This window comes from Salvelinus fontinalis, chromosome 1, assembly GCF_029448725.1.
Source record: "Salvelinus fontinalis isolate EN_2023a chromosome 1, ASM2944872v1, whole genome shotgun sequence".
Taxonomy (NCBI): Eukaryota; Metazoa; Chordata; class Actinopteri; order Salmoniformes; family Salmonidae; genus Salvelinus; species Salvelinus fontinalis.
The window spans coordinates 61,073,128-61,093,871 of record NC_074665.1 but is presented as its reverse complement, the minus strand read 5'-3'; the positions used below and the strand labels follow the sequence as shown (position 1 = coordinate 61,093,871).

At 44.2% G+C, this 20,744-nt stretch overlaps 1 protein-coding gene across 4 annotated transcripts in view; it reads left to right on the top strand.

Annotated features, from left to right (window-relative positions):
* Nucleotides 1–20,744, top strand: part of hhat (hedgehog acyltransferase) — a 122,615-nt gene that overhangs the window by 76,681 nt on the left and 25,190 nt on the right. For 3 of the 4 annotated variants that reach the window (XM_055928580.1, XM_055928562.1, XM_055928553.1), the window contains 2 exons: nt 537–738; nt 6,422–6,566. In XM_055928580.1, the coding sequence (XP_055784555.1) occupies nt 537–738; nt 6,422–6,566 (347 nt within the window). The remainder of the gene's footprint in view (nt 1–536; nt 739–6,421; nt 6,567–20,744) is intronic. The other variant, XM_055928571.1, reaches the window with a different exon arrangement.

Below are 20,744 nucleotides of genomic sequence, written 5' to 3'. Positions count from 1 at the left end.
AGACATCTGTGGCCTTGTGTGACAAAGATGCACATTTTAGAATGGCCTTTTATGGTCTCCAGTACAAGGTGCACCTGTGTAATTATCATGCTGTTTAATCAGCTTCTTGATATGGATTATCTTGGAAAAGGAGAAATGCTCATTAATAGGCATGTAAACACATTTTAAAGGAAATAAGCTTTTTGTGCGAATGGAACATTTCTGGGATATTTTATTTCAGCTCATGAAACATGGGACCAACACTTTACATGTTGTGTACTTTTGTTCAGGGTAGATAGATGGGTGTTGGTTAAATTGTGTTTTTAATGAATGCAGCGAATTTGCAGCGGCATTTATTTTTTGAGTGAGTAGCAGTTTTTAGCGGAGCGGTTGGAAAGGATGTGGAGCGCTGGAGCTCTGAGTGATAAGTGGGATTTCCAACCTGCTCAACTGCACTCACATACTCTGTTACCTGGTAACCCTGTGTTTTGTGTATAATGTTTTTCTGAAGTCCATGCTACCCGTGGTTGGTGACTTTGTCGCCCTCCCTGTCCCAGGTACATTTACATCCCATTAGGAGGCTCTCACCACGGGCTGCTGTGGAAGATGCTGTCCACGGCTCTGGCATTTGGCTTTGTGTGTTTCTGGCATGGAGGACATGACTACCTACAGTACTGGGCTCTGATGAACTGGGTCGGGGTGCTGGTGGAGAATGGAGTGACAATCCTCATCTCTTCTCCCCTCGTCTATCCATCTATTGTAAGTCACTGAGGTCTTTACTCACATTAACCCTCATCTACCCCTCTATTGTTTGTGAGAACACATGATTGATTGAATTAATGAATGAATGCCACAGGTTTTGCAAACGTGTGCGAAAATGGACTGAACTTATTGATTTGCTGGACATTGTCTTAACTCGTGTCTGTAGAACCGTCCCAACAATTTGTTTCTGAATTACTAACTGTTCCTCTAAGGCTCTTTGAAATGCATCTGGTCTTTCCATGTGGGTAGGGTTGATAGTGTCTCTGTGTGTGTGTTGGTGTCTGTCTGTATACAGTATGTTTAAACGCACTGCTCTAAGTTGACTGATTTACAGCAAAGCCATAAACGATGTGGGAGGACTTATCAGTTCAACCCACAGACACACACACACACACACACACAAAGTGCTTAGTCGAGCCTGGGTCTGTTGACTGACTCTCCATCACACTGGAAGGGCAGAGAAGCTGAGGCCTGGACCCTCTCCTTTCTTTCTTTCGCTCCATCTCTTCCTCTCTTTTGCTTTCGCTCTGGGAGAATCTTGAATCCTCATGTCCTCTTTTGAAAAAGGTTCAAGGTAATCGATGAGAGGAAACGTGGAAACAAATACGCTTGTATGAAATGAGACTCCTCTAGCATGTCCTCAGGCAAATGAGGTTTACATAGTTTGAATCCCAAAATACATGTGTAATGTGGTAAAAAGAAATGGGCTAGTTTTTCTAGACATTTTATAGATAAAAGGATAAGTAGCTTTTATCATTCCAAACAGCTCTTTCAAAGGGGGTGTGGTGGATTTCAAAACTCTTCCATGGTAGAATACATCTGAGCATCCTACACTGGAGAAGGCAATTTAGGAGATGAGCAAACTCCTCTGTTCACTTCTTAACAAATTGACACGCTTACATATAGCAACCACTTATCCGTTCTCTTTGTCAGTCAACTTCAGTACAACATACTATGGGGGAGTCGCACTCTAGCGACTTCAGTTGAAGGATCTACAATCCCGCCTGACAAAGCCAATGAAATCTGCGCTTCTCTGGAAGCCCTGCCTTACACAGGTGATAGGCGTGAGGCTCGGATTAATTCATAAAATTATTCCCTTCACCCCTGTGTGAACCAAAACGATTCACACTACTAAAACAAACAATTGGAACACAAGACTGTCTTACGTTGCGCCAAATAAACTGTCCCTTAGTGGTAGAGCATGGCCGCCCCCTGGACGTTGTAGGCTGAAGTTTGTGTGGTTGTTATAAGTCTCCTAATCACAAACAATTAGTTATTCTTCAAATTGCTTGGCCTGCCTATAGCAATAGGTAAAATAACTAACGTGACCGAAACAATGAAAGCTAACAGGCCGGGTTCGGGTTTGCAACCAATGAATTAAAAGATACTCACGTTGGATGTCTTGTATGTCTCTGCTCGGTGTGTGTTCAGGCTGCCCTCTCTCAAATCTGTTAGTTTGGGTGACTAGGGGACGACTGGCACTGTTCTTTAAGGGGCTTGGTGTTTCCGATAGTAACTTCCTCTCCCGGGTGCCAGTACCTCGGCTGAGTCTGTGTTGTGGGACGAGGAGATGGTTTGGGTCATTGGTCTGGTCTAATGTCCCCTGGTTCCTGTGTTGTGCTCTGTCAACGGTTACGGTAGGCTACTCTGAGAGAGGTAACCCCCCACCGCTTGTGTCTGCCTTGGTTAGGCCCTGCTTGCCTCTCTTCAATTCCTGGAGTTGGAGGGAATAGAGAGGGTGAGGATTGTGTGCTCCTCCCCCGAGCAGCTACGCAACTCAACAAAACATTGCTGTGACGGTGCCCCCGCGTTTTGTTACGGAAAATGGGGTACTATGTCAGCCATTGCTGGAGCCCTCTGTGCCCATAAGGGGGTTGGGCTTCATGCAGGCTATACAGTCTCACGGAAACGCAATGTGTGTTGGAAGCTTTTCCATGTTTAATGCCCCTCTGGAACCCTGCATTCCATCGATATAATGTGGTGGTTGGTAGCGGAGTCAAGCAGGGTTGGACATGACCATGCTATTATCCAACACACAGTCTCTGTGGTTCATATGAACTCTGAAATTAGCTGTCTTTCTCCAGCTCACCGCTTTTCATTCCTGGGGGAATTGGATTCAATTACAAATCGCCCATGTCTGTTAGCACAGAAGGGGTTTGTTTTTCAGAGCTGTCTGTCCCATTCCCAGCTAGGCTACAAGGCGCTTGGTCGCCAGTACCTAAGACTGGTCGGTAGGGTAACCTTCATGATAAAAAAAATCCCTGGGTCTATTTTTAATGTTGCGGTTCAGTGCTGGGTGCCAGCTGGTTACCGTAACACATCTTACCGCCTTAACCGAGTGAGGCGCATTGTGACAACAGTACCCCCAGGTGGTACTGCCAATCGGGGTTTTTCACTGATCACCGAAGCCCTTGTACCGAGAGTGGGCCAGGCTTTAGGCAAATTCCGGAGTCCCACAGTGTTTGAAGGTGTCAAAAGTGTTGTCTCCCACATGTGAGTTCGATGAAAAGTGTCCCTTCTCGGTGTTCAGACACACGGTTGTCAAGAGTGGTGGAAATGGAAGAAGAACCAATATTTCCCAGTCCACAAGGTGGCATTCCATCAGGGTACAGGCTACAATTTCTTGTGTCCCCCACGCTTCTGCAGCATCATATCGACTGTTCCAGAGGCCTCTGCGCCCGTTTTGAGGGAGGAATTATTGCCTCCATCTCCAGAAGCAGGCAATCCGAGTGGTTCCTTTGACGAAGATCCAGGACGGCTGGTACAGACAGTATTTCCTGGTTCCGAAAAGGGACGGGCTTTGCTTCCCATTCTAGACCTACAGTGCCTTCGGAAAGTATTCAGACACCATTACTTTTCCCAATTTTTTAAAATTGATTCTAAAATTGATTAAATAGTTTTTTCCCCTCTGCAATCGACACACAATACCCCATAATGACAAAGCAAAGACAGGTTTTTAGAAATGTTTGCTAAGTTATAAAAAATAAAAAACTGAAATAATACATTTACATAAGTATTCAGACCCTTTACTCAGTACTTTGTTGATGCACCTTTGGCAGCGATTACAGCCTCCATTCTTCTTGGGTATAACGCTACAAGCTTGGCACACCTGTATTTGGGAGTATCTCCCATTCTTCTCTGCAGCTCCGTCAGGTTAGATAATGAGCGTTGCTGCACAGATATTTTCAGGTCTCTGCAAAGATGTATGATCGGATTCAAGTCCGGGCTCTGGCTGGGCCACTCAAGGACATTCCGAGAGTTTTCCTGAAGCCACTCCTGCATTGTCTTGGCTGTGTGCTTAGGGTCGCTGTCCTGCTGGAAGGTGAACCTTCAGCTCCAGTCAGAGGTCCTGAGCACTCGAGCAGGTTTTCATAATGGATCTCTTTGTACTTTGCTTCGTTCATCTTTCCCTCGACCCTGACTAGTCTCCCAGTCCCTGCCACTGAAAACAGCCCCACAGCATGATGGTGCCACCTGAGGAGTGGCTTCCGTCTGGCCACTCTACCATAAAGGCCTGATTGGTGGAGTGCTGCAGAGATGGCTGTCCTTCTGTAAGGGTCTCCCATCTCCACAGAGGAACTCTGGAGCTCTGTCAGTGACCATTGGGTTCTTGGTCACCTCTCTGACCAAGGACCTTCTCCCCCGATTGCTCAGTTTGGCCGGGTGGCCAGCTCTAGGAAGAGTCTTGGTGGTTCCAAACTTCTTCCATTTAAGAATGATGGAGGCCATTGTGTTCTTGGGGGTCTTCAATGCTGCAGAAATGTTTTGGTACCCTTCCCCAGATCTGTGACTCGACACAATCCTGTCTCAGAGCTCTACGGACAATTCCTTCGTCCTCATGGCTTGGTTTTTGCTCTGACATGCACTGCAAACTGTAGGACCTTATAGAAACTGGTGTGTGCCTTTCCAAGTCATGTCCAGTCAATTGAATTTACTACAGGTGGACTGCAATCAAGTTGTAGAAACATCTCAAGGATAATCAATGGAAACAAGATGAATTTGTATCAATTTCGAGTCTCATAGCAAAGGGTCTAAATACTTATGTAAGTAAGGTATTTCTTTTAATTTTATAAATGTAAAAACCTGTTTTCGCTTTGTCATTATGGGGTATTGTGTGAAGATTGCTGAGAAAATGTTTTATTTAATACATTTTGAATAAGGCTGTAACGTAACAAAATGTGAAAAAAGTCAAGGGGTCTGTGTGTGTGTGTGTGTCTCCTGCAGTATGCTGCAGTGTTTCCGCTAGATTAGTCTCTTCTAGGTGGAGCGCAAAGCAACATCCAGGTCAATTGAAACCAACAGAAGCCAAACTCTTTTAGGCAGGAGGGAACACAGCTAGATGTGTGTGTGTGTGTGTGCCTGACTGTGTGCTTTATGACAGTGATAGGATGATTGATGATGGGAAGTTGGGATGCTTCTGCTGATTTCCACAAGTCTCCTATTCTCCCTCTTCCACTGCCCCACCTCCCTCTCTGCCCTGTTCCTATTTCTCTCCCCAAACAGCTATTTGTTTAGCTCCCTCACCTCTGTCACCAGAAATTAAGGGAATCATCTCAGATAGCTACAGTAGTACTGAAAAATGTGTCATGAACCGTACACAGTTCCATTGTGGTATGGTAGTGACATCTTGTTGCCCCTCCCTCTGTAACTGGTATGGTAGTGATATCTTGTTGCTCCTCCCTCTGTAACTGTTGCGGTAGTGACATCTTGTTGCTCCTCCCTCTGTAACTGTTGCGGTAGTGACATCTTGTTGCTCCTCCCTCTGTAACTGTTGCGGTAGTGACATCTTGTTGCTCCTCCCTCTGTAACTGTTGCGGACTAGGGGTGTGAATTGGGATTGTAAAAAAACACAATGTCGTTATCACAAAACTACCACTAACAGCTCCCAATCATCATCATCAAAGGGGAAAAATTGCAAGTACTTAACGCAACAATGCTTTAACGTTAGTAAGAGAAAAAAAGCTAGTTTATTAACTGGAGCTGTAATGCGCAGCAACTCAAACAGAGTGAGACAGGGAACCTCGTCTGAGTGACGAGGGAAGCAGGGAGGGTGAGATAGAAACCAAGTCGACTCGTGCTGGTAGGCTAACTTATTGCTAGTTATTTATCATCTCATCCGATTACATAGTACCGGTCTTGGTCTTGACTGCATCAAACGAAGAGAAGTTAGTTAATAACAACTCCGATCAGCCTACCTGTTGGCTATTGGTGTTGTAGCCTGTCCTTCTCATTTGAACTTTTAGTCATTTTAATTCCATCTTCCATTGATTAGTCTAGATACTGTATCTCCTATTAACTTGCCTAGTGACGGTTGGATGCCTTCTAATTGGATGAAAACAACAAGTTACACGAGCCAAGCTCGTGAAAAAAAGGAAAGCGTGATGTAGACCATCTGCATTGTGAATTCACTTGGAATTTTACAAAATGTTCTTATCGTGTTAACGGAACACTGAAAAGGAAAATAGTTTTTTAAACAATAAGAAAAATTGTCCAGTTGTCACATACCTAGTAGTGACAGCATGTTGCTCCTCCCTCTGTAGGAGCGCTGTCTCTCCCCGGAGGCATTCTCCACTGTGTTTATGTTGCCCCTCTTTCTGTATGTTACTGTAACTTATGTTGCTCTTTCCTCTGTGTGCTACTGTAACTGTTATGATGACTGCATTGCTCCTCACATCTCTAGGAGCGCTGTATCTCCCCAGCCATGAGGAGGCGATGTTTGGCTCTCATCTCAGCCTTCTCCACAGCCATGCTCATTCTGTCCAACCTCATCTTCCTTGGGGAAAACCATGTCGGCAGGATCATGTGGAAGAGGGTCTTTATACAAGGTGAGTTATCTACTATATCAACCCAAGAATATCCCCATCTTCCCTGACATTCTGTGGTACTCTGGATTGACCACTGGCTTTCTTTCGATTGAGTTCCCAGTAGATTGACTGATTCCGTCCCTACAAATCAGTGAGGACAAAAATCCTCACTGTGGCCTCCCAGGTGGCGCAGTGGTCTAGCTGTGCCACCAGAGACTCTGGGTTCGAGCCCAGGCTCTGTCGCAGCCAGCCGCGACCGGGAGGCCAATGTGGCGGAGCACGATTGGCCCAGCGTCGTCCGGGTTAGGGAGGTTTTGGCCGGCAGGGATATCCTTGTCTCATTGCGCACTAGCGACTCCTGTGGCGGACCGGGCGCAGTGCATGCTGACCAGGTCGCTAGGTGTACGGTGTTTCCTCCAACACATTGGTGCGGCTGGCTGCCGGGTTGGATGCGCGCTGTGTCAAGAAGCAGTGCGGCTTGGTTGGGTTGTGTTTCGGAGGACGCATGGCTCTCGACCTTCGCCTCTCCCGAATCCGTACAGGAGATGCAGCGATGAGACAAGAAAGTAACTACTAACAATTGGATACCACAAAATTGGGGAGAAAAAGGGGGTAACAACAAATCTTCACTGTTCTTATTTTTTATAGTATTACTTAAGGGTTTTAGATCTGAGGTTGTGGTTGTGTTGAATGTGTTCCCCAGAAATGTGATGGCACAGTCCCTTTACGAAGCATGAAAACTAATGACGATTAGATGCGTTCACACACACAACACACGGAGCCATGTTCCCTCCTGCCTAAAATAGTTTGGCTTCTGTTGGTTACTATTGACCTGGATTTTGCTTTGTGCTCCACCTAGAGAATAATCCTTTGGAAACACTGCAGCATACATAGTTCTCTAACCAGATGGTCTGGCTTACCACCACCACCTCTGGTTTAACGCCCAAATTACACCCTATTTCCTATATAGTGCACTACTTTTGACCAGGGTCCATAGAGCTCTGGTAGTAAGTAGTGCATTATAAATGCAATAGGATGTCATTTGGGACACGGCATTGGTCTGGCAGCAACATACAGTACTGCAGGACAGTTGCCCACCCTGCTGCTGCTTCCTCTGATTCCACTTGTTGAGATGGACTACAATCACACACATACACAGACACGAACAGAAGCACGCAAACACACCCCCGACACCCACACACACTACCAATTCACTTCTGGCAGAAGCTCCATATTCCCAGATGTTCTTCATTTTCCAATCCAAGCTTCCACAACTTCCACAATCCAGCTTATTCTCATCGTAACTCGACCCTTTCTCAAAGAGTGTAGCCCAGCCACTGACATGGGGATGATAGCCCAGTAGTGTTCAATGGAAAAGTTGCGCTCTCCCCTTCACACACCCCTCTTTTTGGAGTTTGTATTCCAATGACTATCACAAATGCATGGCTCTAACCTTGTAGTGTGGGTCTGATCTTGCCACATCATGACATAAGAGTTTACCCTATTCTCCATCAGTAGCCCCTTCCCTAGGACTCTACCTGCATCCCTCCCTCCCCTCCCTCTCCCTGTGTCACAAAGTGCATCACAAGCAGGTAATTATACCATGCAGACAATAACATTGTCTCTCACCGGCAGAGCAAAGGAACCATTCTATAGGCCCAGGTCAAAAGTAGTGCACTATAAAGGGAATAAGGTGTCATTTAGGACAGAATCAGAGTCATCTCAGAGTATGAGTGCTGGATCAGATCCCAACCTGTCCATATCTTATTCATTATGATATAAAAGGCGAAATTGATCCTAGATCAACACTCCTACTCTAAGATGCTTTGTGGATATGGGCCCTGGTCTCAGTATGAACCTACCTATTTCTAGTGGATGTGATTACTGGGTGCGCTAGGGGGCATAGATACAGTATCATAAGAGCCATCATCATAGGTGTGATCACACCTCTATACTGTAAGCTCTCTGTAAGAAGTGATTGTCCCATTCATTATTTTGTTGGTCTTTTTTTAATCTCGTAAAGTGTATAAGCCCTAAGTGCACTTTGAATTCACTTCATTGTGTCAGTGAGATAATGGTACTAAAAAGAGAGACTCCTGCTCTGAACATTCTAACACAATGTGCACATACCTTTATCCTTGTGAGAGCTCTTTTCATTCACATTGTCTAAACTACACTTTCCAGACCCTTGTTCCTTCACACAACTATTCAGGCATCATTTCTCAAACGGAACCTCTTTGTCCAAGAATATTTTTTGGTCCAAACAGCTTTCTCTACTTTTACTGCAGTCTAACCTAAACTACTCTCTGGTATAAAACCTGCACTGTCCAGTCTGCTGGTTGACTGGTGGAATCTGGACTGTGCAGTCTGTGCTGGTTGGCTGGTGACATTTTGACAGGGAGAGTGTGGCTATAGCCCGGAAGACATCTGTTGCACGGCTGTGCCAGCTCCTGGCCCTTTCCAATCTCCCCGGGGCACTTTCTTCTGCTCAATTCATTAATGCCTAAAGCAAGACTCTGGTCCATCCCTCTTTCCCTCCACCTCCCTCTCTTCATCCACTTGCTTTCTCTTTCACTCAGCTCTTTTCAATCTAGATTTCTCTCTTTTACCTTTTTGTCTCGCTCTCGCACGCTCTCATTTTCTCTCGACATCATCCTATGGCAATTACTGTATATGTGAAACAAGTGAGAATTAGTTTTTTCCTCTTCACACGAGGGCCATACATTAATGTGGGGGGGTGGGGGTGGGGGGTAGGTAAAGGTTATAACGTTAAAATGTCTCACATCTTTGCGCTCATTATTCGTTTCTATCACGTCGAGTTCAGTTCCAATGAGCCTTGTTGGACAGTTGAAGTGTAATCATTCGTCACAATGCATGAGTGGACATTTCTCAGCTCTCCTGTGCTTCACTCCTGCCATTGACTCTCTGATAGCCCAAGCCCTTCAGTTAATTCCCTTTATTACTAGGCTTATCCTGTCCTATCTTTAAAAAAAACATATGTTTATATAAAAAAGACAGCGATACAAACATTGACATTCATTGTACTGTTGAATGGGATGGCCAATTTAGAGGACAAAACAAAACTTAACTCACACATACACAAAATAAAACGAAATCCTATTAGGTGGTACATGTATAAGAACGTATATAGTCATTACAAGCAGTGTAGTTAAGCCAAAAATAAATATTGAGTGGAGCACAGCACAGAGTAGCAGCAGATCATCAACCCAGTTATGAAGCGGGACTAGAACATTTATCCAGTATCGGCTGCCATATTTTGTAAAACATTGGACTTCTATTGGAGATATTGTATTGAATCTTTTCCATATGTATTACATTCCCTAAATCCCGTAACCACATTTCAAAGGTAGGTACAGTCTCCAATTTCCAAAATTACAATATGAGTCTTTTGGCTAATAGAGTACAAAGAGAGACAGCCTTTCCCTCCTGGTTATTCCCATCAACTGTACCAAACAGAGCGATCAATGGGTCTGGGGCTATAACTCTAACAAATGCTTTAGATAAGTAATAAAAAATGAAAGCCCAGTAAGCATGTAACTTAGGACATGTCCAAAATAAGTGTGTCAACGTCCCCTCATTCTGCTTTCACCTCTCATACATTGGTGAGGTGTCCGGGAATATTTGATGCAGTTTCACTTTTGAGTAATGTAACCTGTGTATCACCTTAAACTGTACAAGGTTGTGTCTGGCATTCACTGAACTGTGGTTTATATTTCTGAGAGCTTCTACCCAGTCCTCATCTGAGATTTCTGAACCAAGTTCTTGTTCTTTTAATAGTGTCTGTGGATACCTCTATGTGGGCCTGTAGCACATCATACAGTCTAGAGACTGACCCTTTTGAATGGGGTTTGACAAGGATCAGGCTATCTAATGTAGGATTATTTGGCTTAATGCCATACTGTGGGATATGTGTCCTTAAGAAATTCCTGATTTGGAGGTATCTGAAAAAATGTGTTATTGGCATGTTAAACTTCCCTGTAATTGTTGAAATGAAGCTAACTGACCGTCTATGTATTAGTTACCAATTGTTGTGAGCCTCTTCTCCCTCCACTGTGAAAACACCATATCAGCCAATGCAGGGTGGAATGCAGGATTCAGGCAAATCGGGCTGTCAATGTATACAGTGGGTATGTTAAGAAAATACCTAATCTGTTTCCAGATCCTAAGAGTATGACAAATGACTGGATTAGTCATAAGTGGCTTTTTTCACATATGCTGGACTATTAATAAGTGCAGGGAGTGAGGAACGTTGACAGGAGGCCTGCTCAATCAAAAGCCATGAAGTCATATTCTCTCGCATCCCAGGTAAACTTTCCCTCCAGAAAGACACAATGTTCAGATTATCAGCCCAATAATACAGTTTGAAGTGAGGAAGGCCAAAGCCCCCCTCTATCTTGTACTTGCATAAATGCTTCTTTGAAATTCTGTCTGCCTTGTTATCCCATAAATTGAATTACTATTGAATCCAGTTTCTTAAAATAACTTTGTGGTATGAAATTGGGTAGACATTGGAAGAGATAAAGAAACCTAGGTAGGACAACCATTTTAATAGTGTTTATACAACCAACCAAGAAGATAGGCAGTTTTCGAAAAATATATCTATTTTTTAAACTGATCAATTTTCTTATCCCAATTCGCTTAGCTGATCAAGTTGTCTTGTCACTACAATGCCAAGGCTTGTGAACTTGTCCATTACTGTTCTAAATGGGGTAGATTGCAGAAATTACATATCCATAGCCGTGATATCGGCATCAATTCGCTTTTTTTGCCAGTTTATCTTGTAGCCAGAGAAGGAGCCGAATGTATTTATCAAGTTAAGTAAGGGGGAATAGAAGTTTTAGGCTTGGACAAAAACAAAAGAACATCGTCTGCATATAGGGACATTTTGTGCTGCGTGTCTTTAATTTTAACCAGAGCTATATCGGCAAATGCACGAATGAGAGTAGCAAGGGGTTCTATGGCTATAGAGAAGAGAGCAGGCGAAATAGGGCACCCCTGTCGGCAGCCCTTGAACAGGCGGAATGACTGCGACATTTCCTGATTGGTTACCACGGACGCCTTTGGGTGTGTGTAGCGGTCTTTATATGTACCACAGGAGAACCAAGAAAAGAAGAGCGACACCACGACTGTCTTTTTGGTTTTTATGTCGATCTGCAATAGTATTGTGAAAAGACAGGACAGGAACACATCAGTCTCCAATGCACCATTTGACAAGTTGTTCTACACAGGAGCATGAAGAAAGGTAAAACACATATCCTGTCTCACATCACCAATACATTGCTAGGTGCTTTCAGTGTTGACAGTACCAAAATGCAACAACTCATGTACAAAAACACTGCAACACAAACAAGTTACAACGTGAAATCGCCTCTATCCCATGAAGACCTTAGAGGACCAAACTACATCTCCCGTAATGCAACACCAGCACCAGCTCAACTAACCAGCTGCATCACAGAAAGGCATGCTAGCTAGCAACACTTTTTAGCATTCTAAACTATATTAATAACAATAAAACTCTCAAAGTTACATGTTTCAATAGTCTCACACTCCCTTATAACAATATCTACAGCATTAACCTTGGGATGTTTATTTATTTCACGTTATGGACATCTACAAAGGAGTAATTTGCAACACATACCTTTTATCTCTGTTTTCTCGGACTGAGGAGAACGGGAGCTACGGATAGTACCAGGGTGTTAGTAGGTGACGCAAGCACCCGGATTAAATAAAATACATTTAATGAATCAAAACCCGAAAATGTTAACATAATTCAGCTACTGTAGCTGCCTACCTAATGTCAACAGGCAGCACCAGTAGCGCAACAATTAAAAATAGACACCAAAGGTAAAGTTCCTGTTGATCATAGCGGTCTGACTCCCCTCTTCTGTCTGAACTTGGAATATTCCTGTTCGCAGGCTTGGGCCACTGACCCTCAACCTGGTTGTTCTGTTCTGCGTTGTGTACTATTCTTATAATTTGAACCTTTTTAACTCTCCTACATGTGCATAAATAATTCTTATCCAATTAATAAATTCCTTTCCAAACCCGAAATGATTCACAACCGACATCATTATACTTCCACCCAAACTGATCAAATGCCTTCTCTGCGTCAATAGCAATTACCCCTGCCTCAACTTTATGATCATGATACATTACGTTGAAAAGGCGTCTCAAATTGTAGTATATATGTCGGCCCGGTCCTGGTCAGCGTGCATGATGTCAGAAATATACACTGCTCAAAGAAATAAAGGGAACACTTACACAACACAATGTACAATGCTACAAGACCATGGTGCTTGCCTACGGAGCTGTGAGGCGAACGGCACCTCCATACCTTCAGGCTCTGATCAGGCCCTACAACCAAACAAGGGCACTGCGTTCATCCACCTCTGGCCTGCTCGCCTCCCTACCTCTGAGGAAGTACAGTTCCCGCTCAGCCCAGTCAAAACTGTTCGCTGCTCTGGCACCCCAATGGTGGAACAAACTCCCTCACGACGCCAGGTCAGCGGAGTCAATCACCACCTTCCGGAGACACCTGAAACCCCAACTATTTAAGGAATACCTAGGATAGGACAAAGTAATCCTTCTAACCCCCCCCCCCCCTCCCCCTTAAAATATTTAGATGCACTATTGTAAAGTGGTTGTTCCACTGGATATCATAAGGTGAATGCACCAATTTGTAAGTCGCTCTGGATAAGAGCGTCTGCTAAATGACTTAAATGTAAATGTAACTCCAGGTCAATCACACTTCTGTGAAATCAAACTGTCCACTTAGGAAGCAACACTGATTGACAATAAATTTCACATGCTGTTGTGCAAATGGAATAGACAACAGGTGGAAATTATAGGCAATTAGCAAGACACCCCCAATAAAGGAGTGGTTCTGCAGGTGGTGACCACAGACCACTTCTCAGTTCCTATGCTTCCTGGCTGATGTTTTGGTCACTTTTGAATGCTGGTGGTGCTCTCACTCCAGTGGTAGCATGAGACGGAGTCTACAACCCACACAAGTGGCTCAGGTAGTGCAGCTCATCCAGGATGGCACATCAATGCGAGCTGTGGCAAGAAGGTTTGCTGTGTCTGTCAGCGTAGTGTCCAGAGCATGGAGGCGCTACCAGGAGACAGGCCAGTACATCAGGAGACGTGGAGGAGGCCGTAGGAGGGCAACAACCCAGCAGCAGGACCGCTACCTCCGCCTTTGTGCAAGGAGGAGCACTGCCAGAGCCCTGCAAAATGACCTCCAGCAGGCCACAAATGTGCATGTGTCTGCTCAAACAGTCAGAAACGGACTCCATGAGGGTGGTATGAGGGCCCGACGTCCACAGGTGGGGGTTGTGCTTACAACCCAACACCGTGCAGGACGTTTGGCATTTGCCAGAGAACACCAAGATTGGCAAATTCGCCACTGGCGCCCTGTGCTCTTCACAGATGAAAGCAGGTTCAAATTGAGCACATGTGACAGACGTGACAGAGTCTGGAGACGCCGTGGAGAACGTTCTGCTTGCTGCAACATCCTCCAGCATGACCGGTTTGGCGGTGGGTCAGTCATGGTGTGGGGTGGCATTTCTTTGGTGGGGCCGCACAGCCCTCCATGTGCTCGCCAGAGGTAGCCTGACTACCATTAGGTACCGAGATGAGATCCTCAGACCCCTTGTGAGACCATATGCTGTTGCGGTTGACCCTGGGTTCCTCCTAATGCAAGACAATGCTAGACCTCATGTGGCTGGAGTGTGTCAGCAGTTCCTGCAAGAGGAAGGCATTGATGCTATGGATTGGCCCGCACATTCCCCAGACCTGAATCCAATTGAGCACATCTGGGACATCATGTCTCGCTCCATCCACCAACGCCACGTTGCACCACAGACTGTCCAGGAGTTGGCTGGCGGATGCTTTAGTCCAGGTCTGGGAGGAGATCCCTCAGGAGACCATCCGCCACCTCATCAGGAGCATGCCCAGGCGTTGTAGAGAGGTCATACAGGCACGTGGAGGCCACACACACTACTGAGCCTCATTTTGACTTGTTTTAAGGACATTACATCAAAGTTGGTTCAGCCTGTAGTGTGGTTTTCCACTTTAATTTTGAGTGTGACTCCAAATCCAGACCTCCATGGGTTGATAAATTTGATTTCCATTGATAATTTTTGTGTGATTTTGTTGTCAGCACATTCAACTATGTAAAGAAAAAAGTATTTAATAAGAATATTTCATTCATTCAGATCTAGGATGTGTTATTTTAGTGTTCCCTTTATTTTTTTGAGCAGTGTATATTTTTTAATCGGTTAGCCAATATCTTTCTCAACACATTTTCTATGGGGAGTATCGGGGCGATAAGACGACATCTCCATGGAATCTCTTTTTTTCAAGATCAGTGCTATTGTAGCCTCATAGTGTTTGCAGGAGTTTGGCATTTTCTTTGGGTTTAAACATTCTCAACATAAGTGGAGCTAGACTGGCGCAGTACTTAGAATTCTATTACATATCCATCGGGCCCAGGGGCCTTGCTGTTTGGGGGAAAAAGTAAACATTCAGTGAGAAAGCGTTCCATAGTTAATGGATCAGTAGCATCACATTTTGATTGATATAGCTCTAAGTAAAACTGCGCAAAGCATTTATTAATATCCTGCAGATTTGTTACTATTTTACCCTTGTCTTTTATTTTGTGTATAGCTCTAGATGCCTGTACATGCCTTAGCTGTCTTGCTAAAAGTTTGTGGTTTGTCACCCAGTTCAAAATAACTTTGTTGCGTTTTAGCAAGTAAAGAGCCCATCCGTTTCGAAAGGATGGTAATTGTATTTTAATTTCAACTTTGATCTTCTCAAGGACTGCATTCGAGGAATTCATCCTAAAAACGTTCTCCTGTTCCCCTAAGTCTTTCAATTTCTCTAAGCCTAGTATCGGTGCGTTTCTTCCTCTGGTGTATAAGAAATAATGTAACCTCTATCTAGTCACAGCCTTTAGAGATTCCCAAAGGGTGGAGTCGTCAACATCCCCCGTGTCGTTAGCTATGAGGAAAAAAGCCAATTTGCCTCAAATACTGACAAAAAGTCTCATCTTTCAACAAGTATGCATCTAATACCCAGACTACACTGCTCGCGTCGCGTGCGTTTCAAGTCCAGGCTCTGCCTGGGCCACTCAAAGACATTCAGAGACTTGTCCTGAAGCCACTCCTGCATTGTCTTAGCTGTGTGCTTAGGGTCGTTGTCCTGTTGGAAGATGAACATTCACCCCATTCTGAGGTCCTGAGCACTCTGGAGCAGGTTTTTATCAAGGATCTCTCTGTACTTTTGCTCTGTTCATCTTTCACTCGATCCTGACTAGTTTCACAGTCCCTGCTGTTGAAAAACATCTCCACAACATGATGCTGCCACCACCATGCTTCACCGTAGGGATGGTGCCAGGTTTCCTCCAGACGTGATGCTTGGCATTCAGGCCAAAGACTTCAATCTGGGTTTCATCAGACCAAAGAATTTAGTTTAGTCCTTTAGGTGCTTTTTGGCAAACTCCAAGCGGGCTGTCATGTGCCTGTTACTGAGGAGTGGCTTCCGTCTGGCCACTCTACCATAAAGGACTGATTGGTGGAGCGCTGCAGAGATGGTTGTCCTTCTGGAAGGTTCTCCCATCTCCACAGAGGAACTCTGAAGCTCTGTCAGAGTGATCATCGGGTTCTTGGTCACCTCCCTGACCAAGGCTCTTCTCCCCCTGATTGCTCAGTTTGGCTGGGCAGCCAGCTCTAGGAAGAGTCTTGGTGGTTCCAATCTTCTTCCATTTAAGAATGATGGAGGCCGCTGTGTTCTTGGGGACCTTCAATGCTGCAGAAATGTTTTGGTACCCTTCCCCATATCTGTAGCTCGACACAATTCTGTCTCGGAGGTCTACGGACAATTCCTTCAACCTCATGGCTTGGTTTTGCTCTGACGTGCACTGTCAACTGTGGGACATTATATAGACAGGTGTGCCTTTTCAAATTATGTCCAATCAAATGAATTTACCACAGTTGGACTCCAATCACGTTGTTGAAACATCTCAAGGATGATATATGCACCTGAGCTCAATTTCGAGTCTCATAGCAATACTTATGTAAATAACGTATTTAGTTTTTTTGTCATTATGGGGTATTGTGTGTGGATTGATGAGGCAATTTTTTTATTTAATCAATTTTAGAATAAGGCAGTAACGTAACAAAATGTGCAAAAAGTCAAGGGGTCTGAATACTTTCTAAAATGCACTGTAGTGTGTATGTTGCAGGGATCTATCATCCTCCCTCGCTCACAGCGGGCGCAATCAATCCTGCCTGTAAGAGCCATTTTGGCCTGTTTATGAGTTCTGTATATGTTGTCTGTCAAGGGTTATTTTTACTTGTCCCTCCTGTGACAGTGGCTTTTTATTGGAAATTTCCAATACACTGTCTCTGATCTACTAACCTCATTCATAGCCTCTAAATAAATGATATTGGGTATCTGAATCTCGATTGGCTTACTCTCTCGGCTGATTGTCTTAAATCAGCATGTATTGATCTGAACTTAGTCCAACTGATTTCAGAGCCCACTCGTTTGAATGTAAAGAGTCCTGCTAAATCAACTCTGATTGATCTCATACTAACAAATAACCCTCATAAATACTCAACTAGTGGTGTCTTTGCTATGGACTTCAGTTATCATTGTCCTATTGTCTGTGTCAGAAACACAATGTTGCCTAAACCACGCCTGATTACTGAGAGAAACTTTAAACACTTCAATGAGCAAGCGTTCTTATGTGACCTTTACCATTTAGGCTTACTTAGTTTTAATGACACTCCGGAAGCGGAACTTATTGGAACTTATTGGTAAATTCTCAGCTGCGGCCCTTTTTAGATTTGAAATGTGTTCTGAATGCTCACCAGTCAGGCTTTAGGCCAGGACACCGCGCCATCTCGACTGCTTCTCTAGTCATAAATTACATAGTTAACTAGACCGGAAACAGCACTGCTCTGCCCTTTTTGAAATTGATATTTTGCAAGCATTCAATACAGTTTTTCATGCACTGCTGCTACGCAGCTACCCAAATGTTTTCTTGCCCAAGTGGCATGCGGCTGGTTAAAAAATTACCTGCGCGACAGAAGTCAATGTATATCTGCTGATGCAGTCTAATTTTCTTAACATAACTAAAAGAGTCCCACAAGGCTCAATACTAGTCCCTTTACTGTTCACTATTTACATTAATAATGTTGGTCTGTCCCTGAATAATAATAATAATAATAATAATAATAATAATAATAACTTGGGCTTTCATACATTTATGGGCTCCCGAGTGGCACAGCGGTCTAAGGAACTGCATCTCAGTGTTAGAGGCGTCACTACAGACGATTCCAGGCTGTGTCACAACCGGCCGTGATTGGGAGTCCCATAGGGTGGCGCACAATTGGTCCAGCGTCGTCTGGGTGAGGGTTTGGCCTGGGTAGGCCGTCATTGTAAATAAGAATTTGTTCTTAAACAATCAGTGTCTTGTCTGGTAGTGATGAAGAGACAGAATAATCCCCTTTCCAACCCACCCTGCACTCCTCTCTCTCTCTCTCTTGCTCTCTCTCTCCTCCTGCTCCTTCTCTCCTCTCTCTCTTCCTTTCTCTCCTCTCTCTCTCTCCCTTACCTCTCTATCTCAATCTTTCTTTCTCTATTTCCCTCTTTCCCTTTGCTCTTTCTCCTCACTCACTCCATTTCACTACGGTTCCAGATTTATATAAACTCCCAGATATCATTGTGCTGTTTAATAATTAAGTCCACAGTGAATATACAGCACACGACGTGATGTGTTGTATAGTACAGCTTATTTAGAGGCTACACTTCACACAGATTCCCATCTCAAATGAATGTATTTTTTTAGAGTGTGTCCCAAATTGCACCTTATTCTCTATAGTGTACTACTTTTGACCATGGCATAGTGCACTATGTATGAAATAGGGTGCCATCTGGGACATACTTAGCTTGTCTTTACTGTACTACAATCCTCGTTTTGTGAAATATCTTATTGCCTCATTAGTTTTAGTTACAGATACTGATGGAGCTGTGTGTCAAGTCCCCCTGGCTGTACTTACAGTATGGATGGTGATGTGATTACTGTAATACTATCACATCCTTCAGTACCCATGGTGGTATTTGCTGATGGTGATACAGTATAATGCTGTTAAGTTCTCTTCTGCTTTGATGGTGATGGTTATGTGATATCATCATAGGGTGATGCCCTCCTACTGATGTTCATCCATCCATCCTCTCTAGCCTGGTTAAAGCTAAATGCATTGATGGCGATATCTCCTCAGTGTTTCAGGGTCAAAACCATTATAGTTGAGGAGGATAAAGACCTGATGGTTTCTATGAAATTGGATTGTACTGTAGCCCACCTTACTTACCTATCATTATGTCTGATATGAAGACTCAAAGGAGCTTCATCAACACAGATGCATGTGTGTGTGAGATAGGAGACATCACAGAGACATGCAGAGCTATCAGTCCTACCCACAGTCATCCTGACCTCATTAGGGTTGGAGTTTGGCATTATATTAAAACCCCCCCCCCACACACACACACTTCCTATCCCCCTTCTGCTGCACGGGGACCACCAACAGTGTGGCAGAACATTATATGGCATATGACAATAGGTTACTGCCAGTCCAACTGGAGAAGGGAGACTTACACTACACACACGTATTACTGTAATACTAAGTAACCTACATTTCCACATTAACAAACAATGAAAATCAGCAAGAATTAGGCTATTAGAGTTTGTGGATATTGCGACAGAGGCGCTTTTAATACAATTGATAAGCAATAGCTTACAAAACAGGAAGACAATCATTTCTAAATAATCTTGCATAACTTTGATAGAAGCGGGACAATTTGCAGGTAGACAAATAAATGTGTTGTCAATGTTAGGCTATAGTTTAGGGTCCATCATATTTAGGAAGTTCATTTCCATAGAAAGACTATTGCGCCGTGCTTCTCTGCCATTGTATGCAGTGTATAGCTAACAGGCTATTTCATCGAGACCACGCATAGGCACATTTGATCTCCCACACCCAAGAGGAGAGGTAGGCTGCTGAACTTTAAGTAGAATGATCCTATGAGAGTTTGTGAATAGTGCAACAGGGGTGCTTTTAATAAAATAGATAACACATTTAAAATACAAAGACAACCATTCTAAATAATCTGCGGGGACCAAGTAAGATTTTAATTCCAAAATTGTCTCTTACCGCATGCCCGCTCCCACCCGCAGCATGAAAAATGCAGACCGCGCTGCATTGCTCTCTGTCGGGCCGCAGATCCTACAGCATGCCCGCGGGAATGCAGCTCTCTAGTTGGGAGCACCAGTGCTACCAAAGAAAATGTTTAATTTAGAGTCAGTGCTAGCGGAAAGGGTGCTTCTTCTTAATACCAGCATTGTACCAAAGTGCTGATGATGCATTAGTCTGAGGCAGCAATTCTCAAGTCATGGGTGAGCACCAAAATTGGGTTCGCGAGAGGCTTAAAATAAAAAGTTGCAGACCTGTTTCTACGAATATACACAGAGTGTACAAAACATTAGCTACACCTTCCTAATATTGAGATGCACCCTCTTTTGCCCTCAGAACAGCCTCAATTCGTTGGTGCATGGACTCTAAAGGTGTTGAAAGTGTTCCACAGGGATGCTGGCCCATGTTGACTCCAATGCTTCCCACAGTTGTGTTAAGTTGGCTGGTAGTAGATCTCTACTCCAAATAGCTCATTCCATCTCATCCCACAGGTGCTCAATTGGATTGAGATCTGTTGACTGTTCAGGCCACTGCAGTAAGCTGAATTCACTGTCATGTTCGTGGAATCATTCCTGGACAATGCTAGCCTTGTGGCAAAAATCCATTCACAGATGGATACACTGCTGCCTTGAAGGGATGCAACTGATTGGCAATGATGTTCAGATATCCTGTGACATTCAAACATTTCTCCACTTTTATCAAGGGGCCCAATGTGCGCCATGAAAACACACCCCACACCATCATACCACCACCAGCCTGCAATGTTGACACGTGGCATGATGGATGGATGCATGCACTAGTGGTTTTCTCCATACCCTAGTCCTCCCATCAGCAAGAAACGGCAGGAACCGAGATTCATCAGACTAGTCAATGTGTCTCCAGTGTCCAGTGTTTTTGTTCCTTAGCCCACAGCAACTGC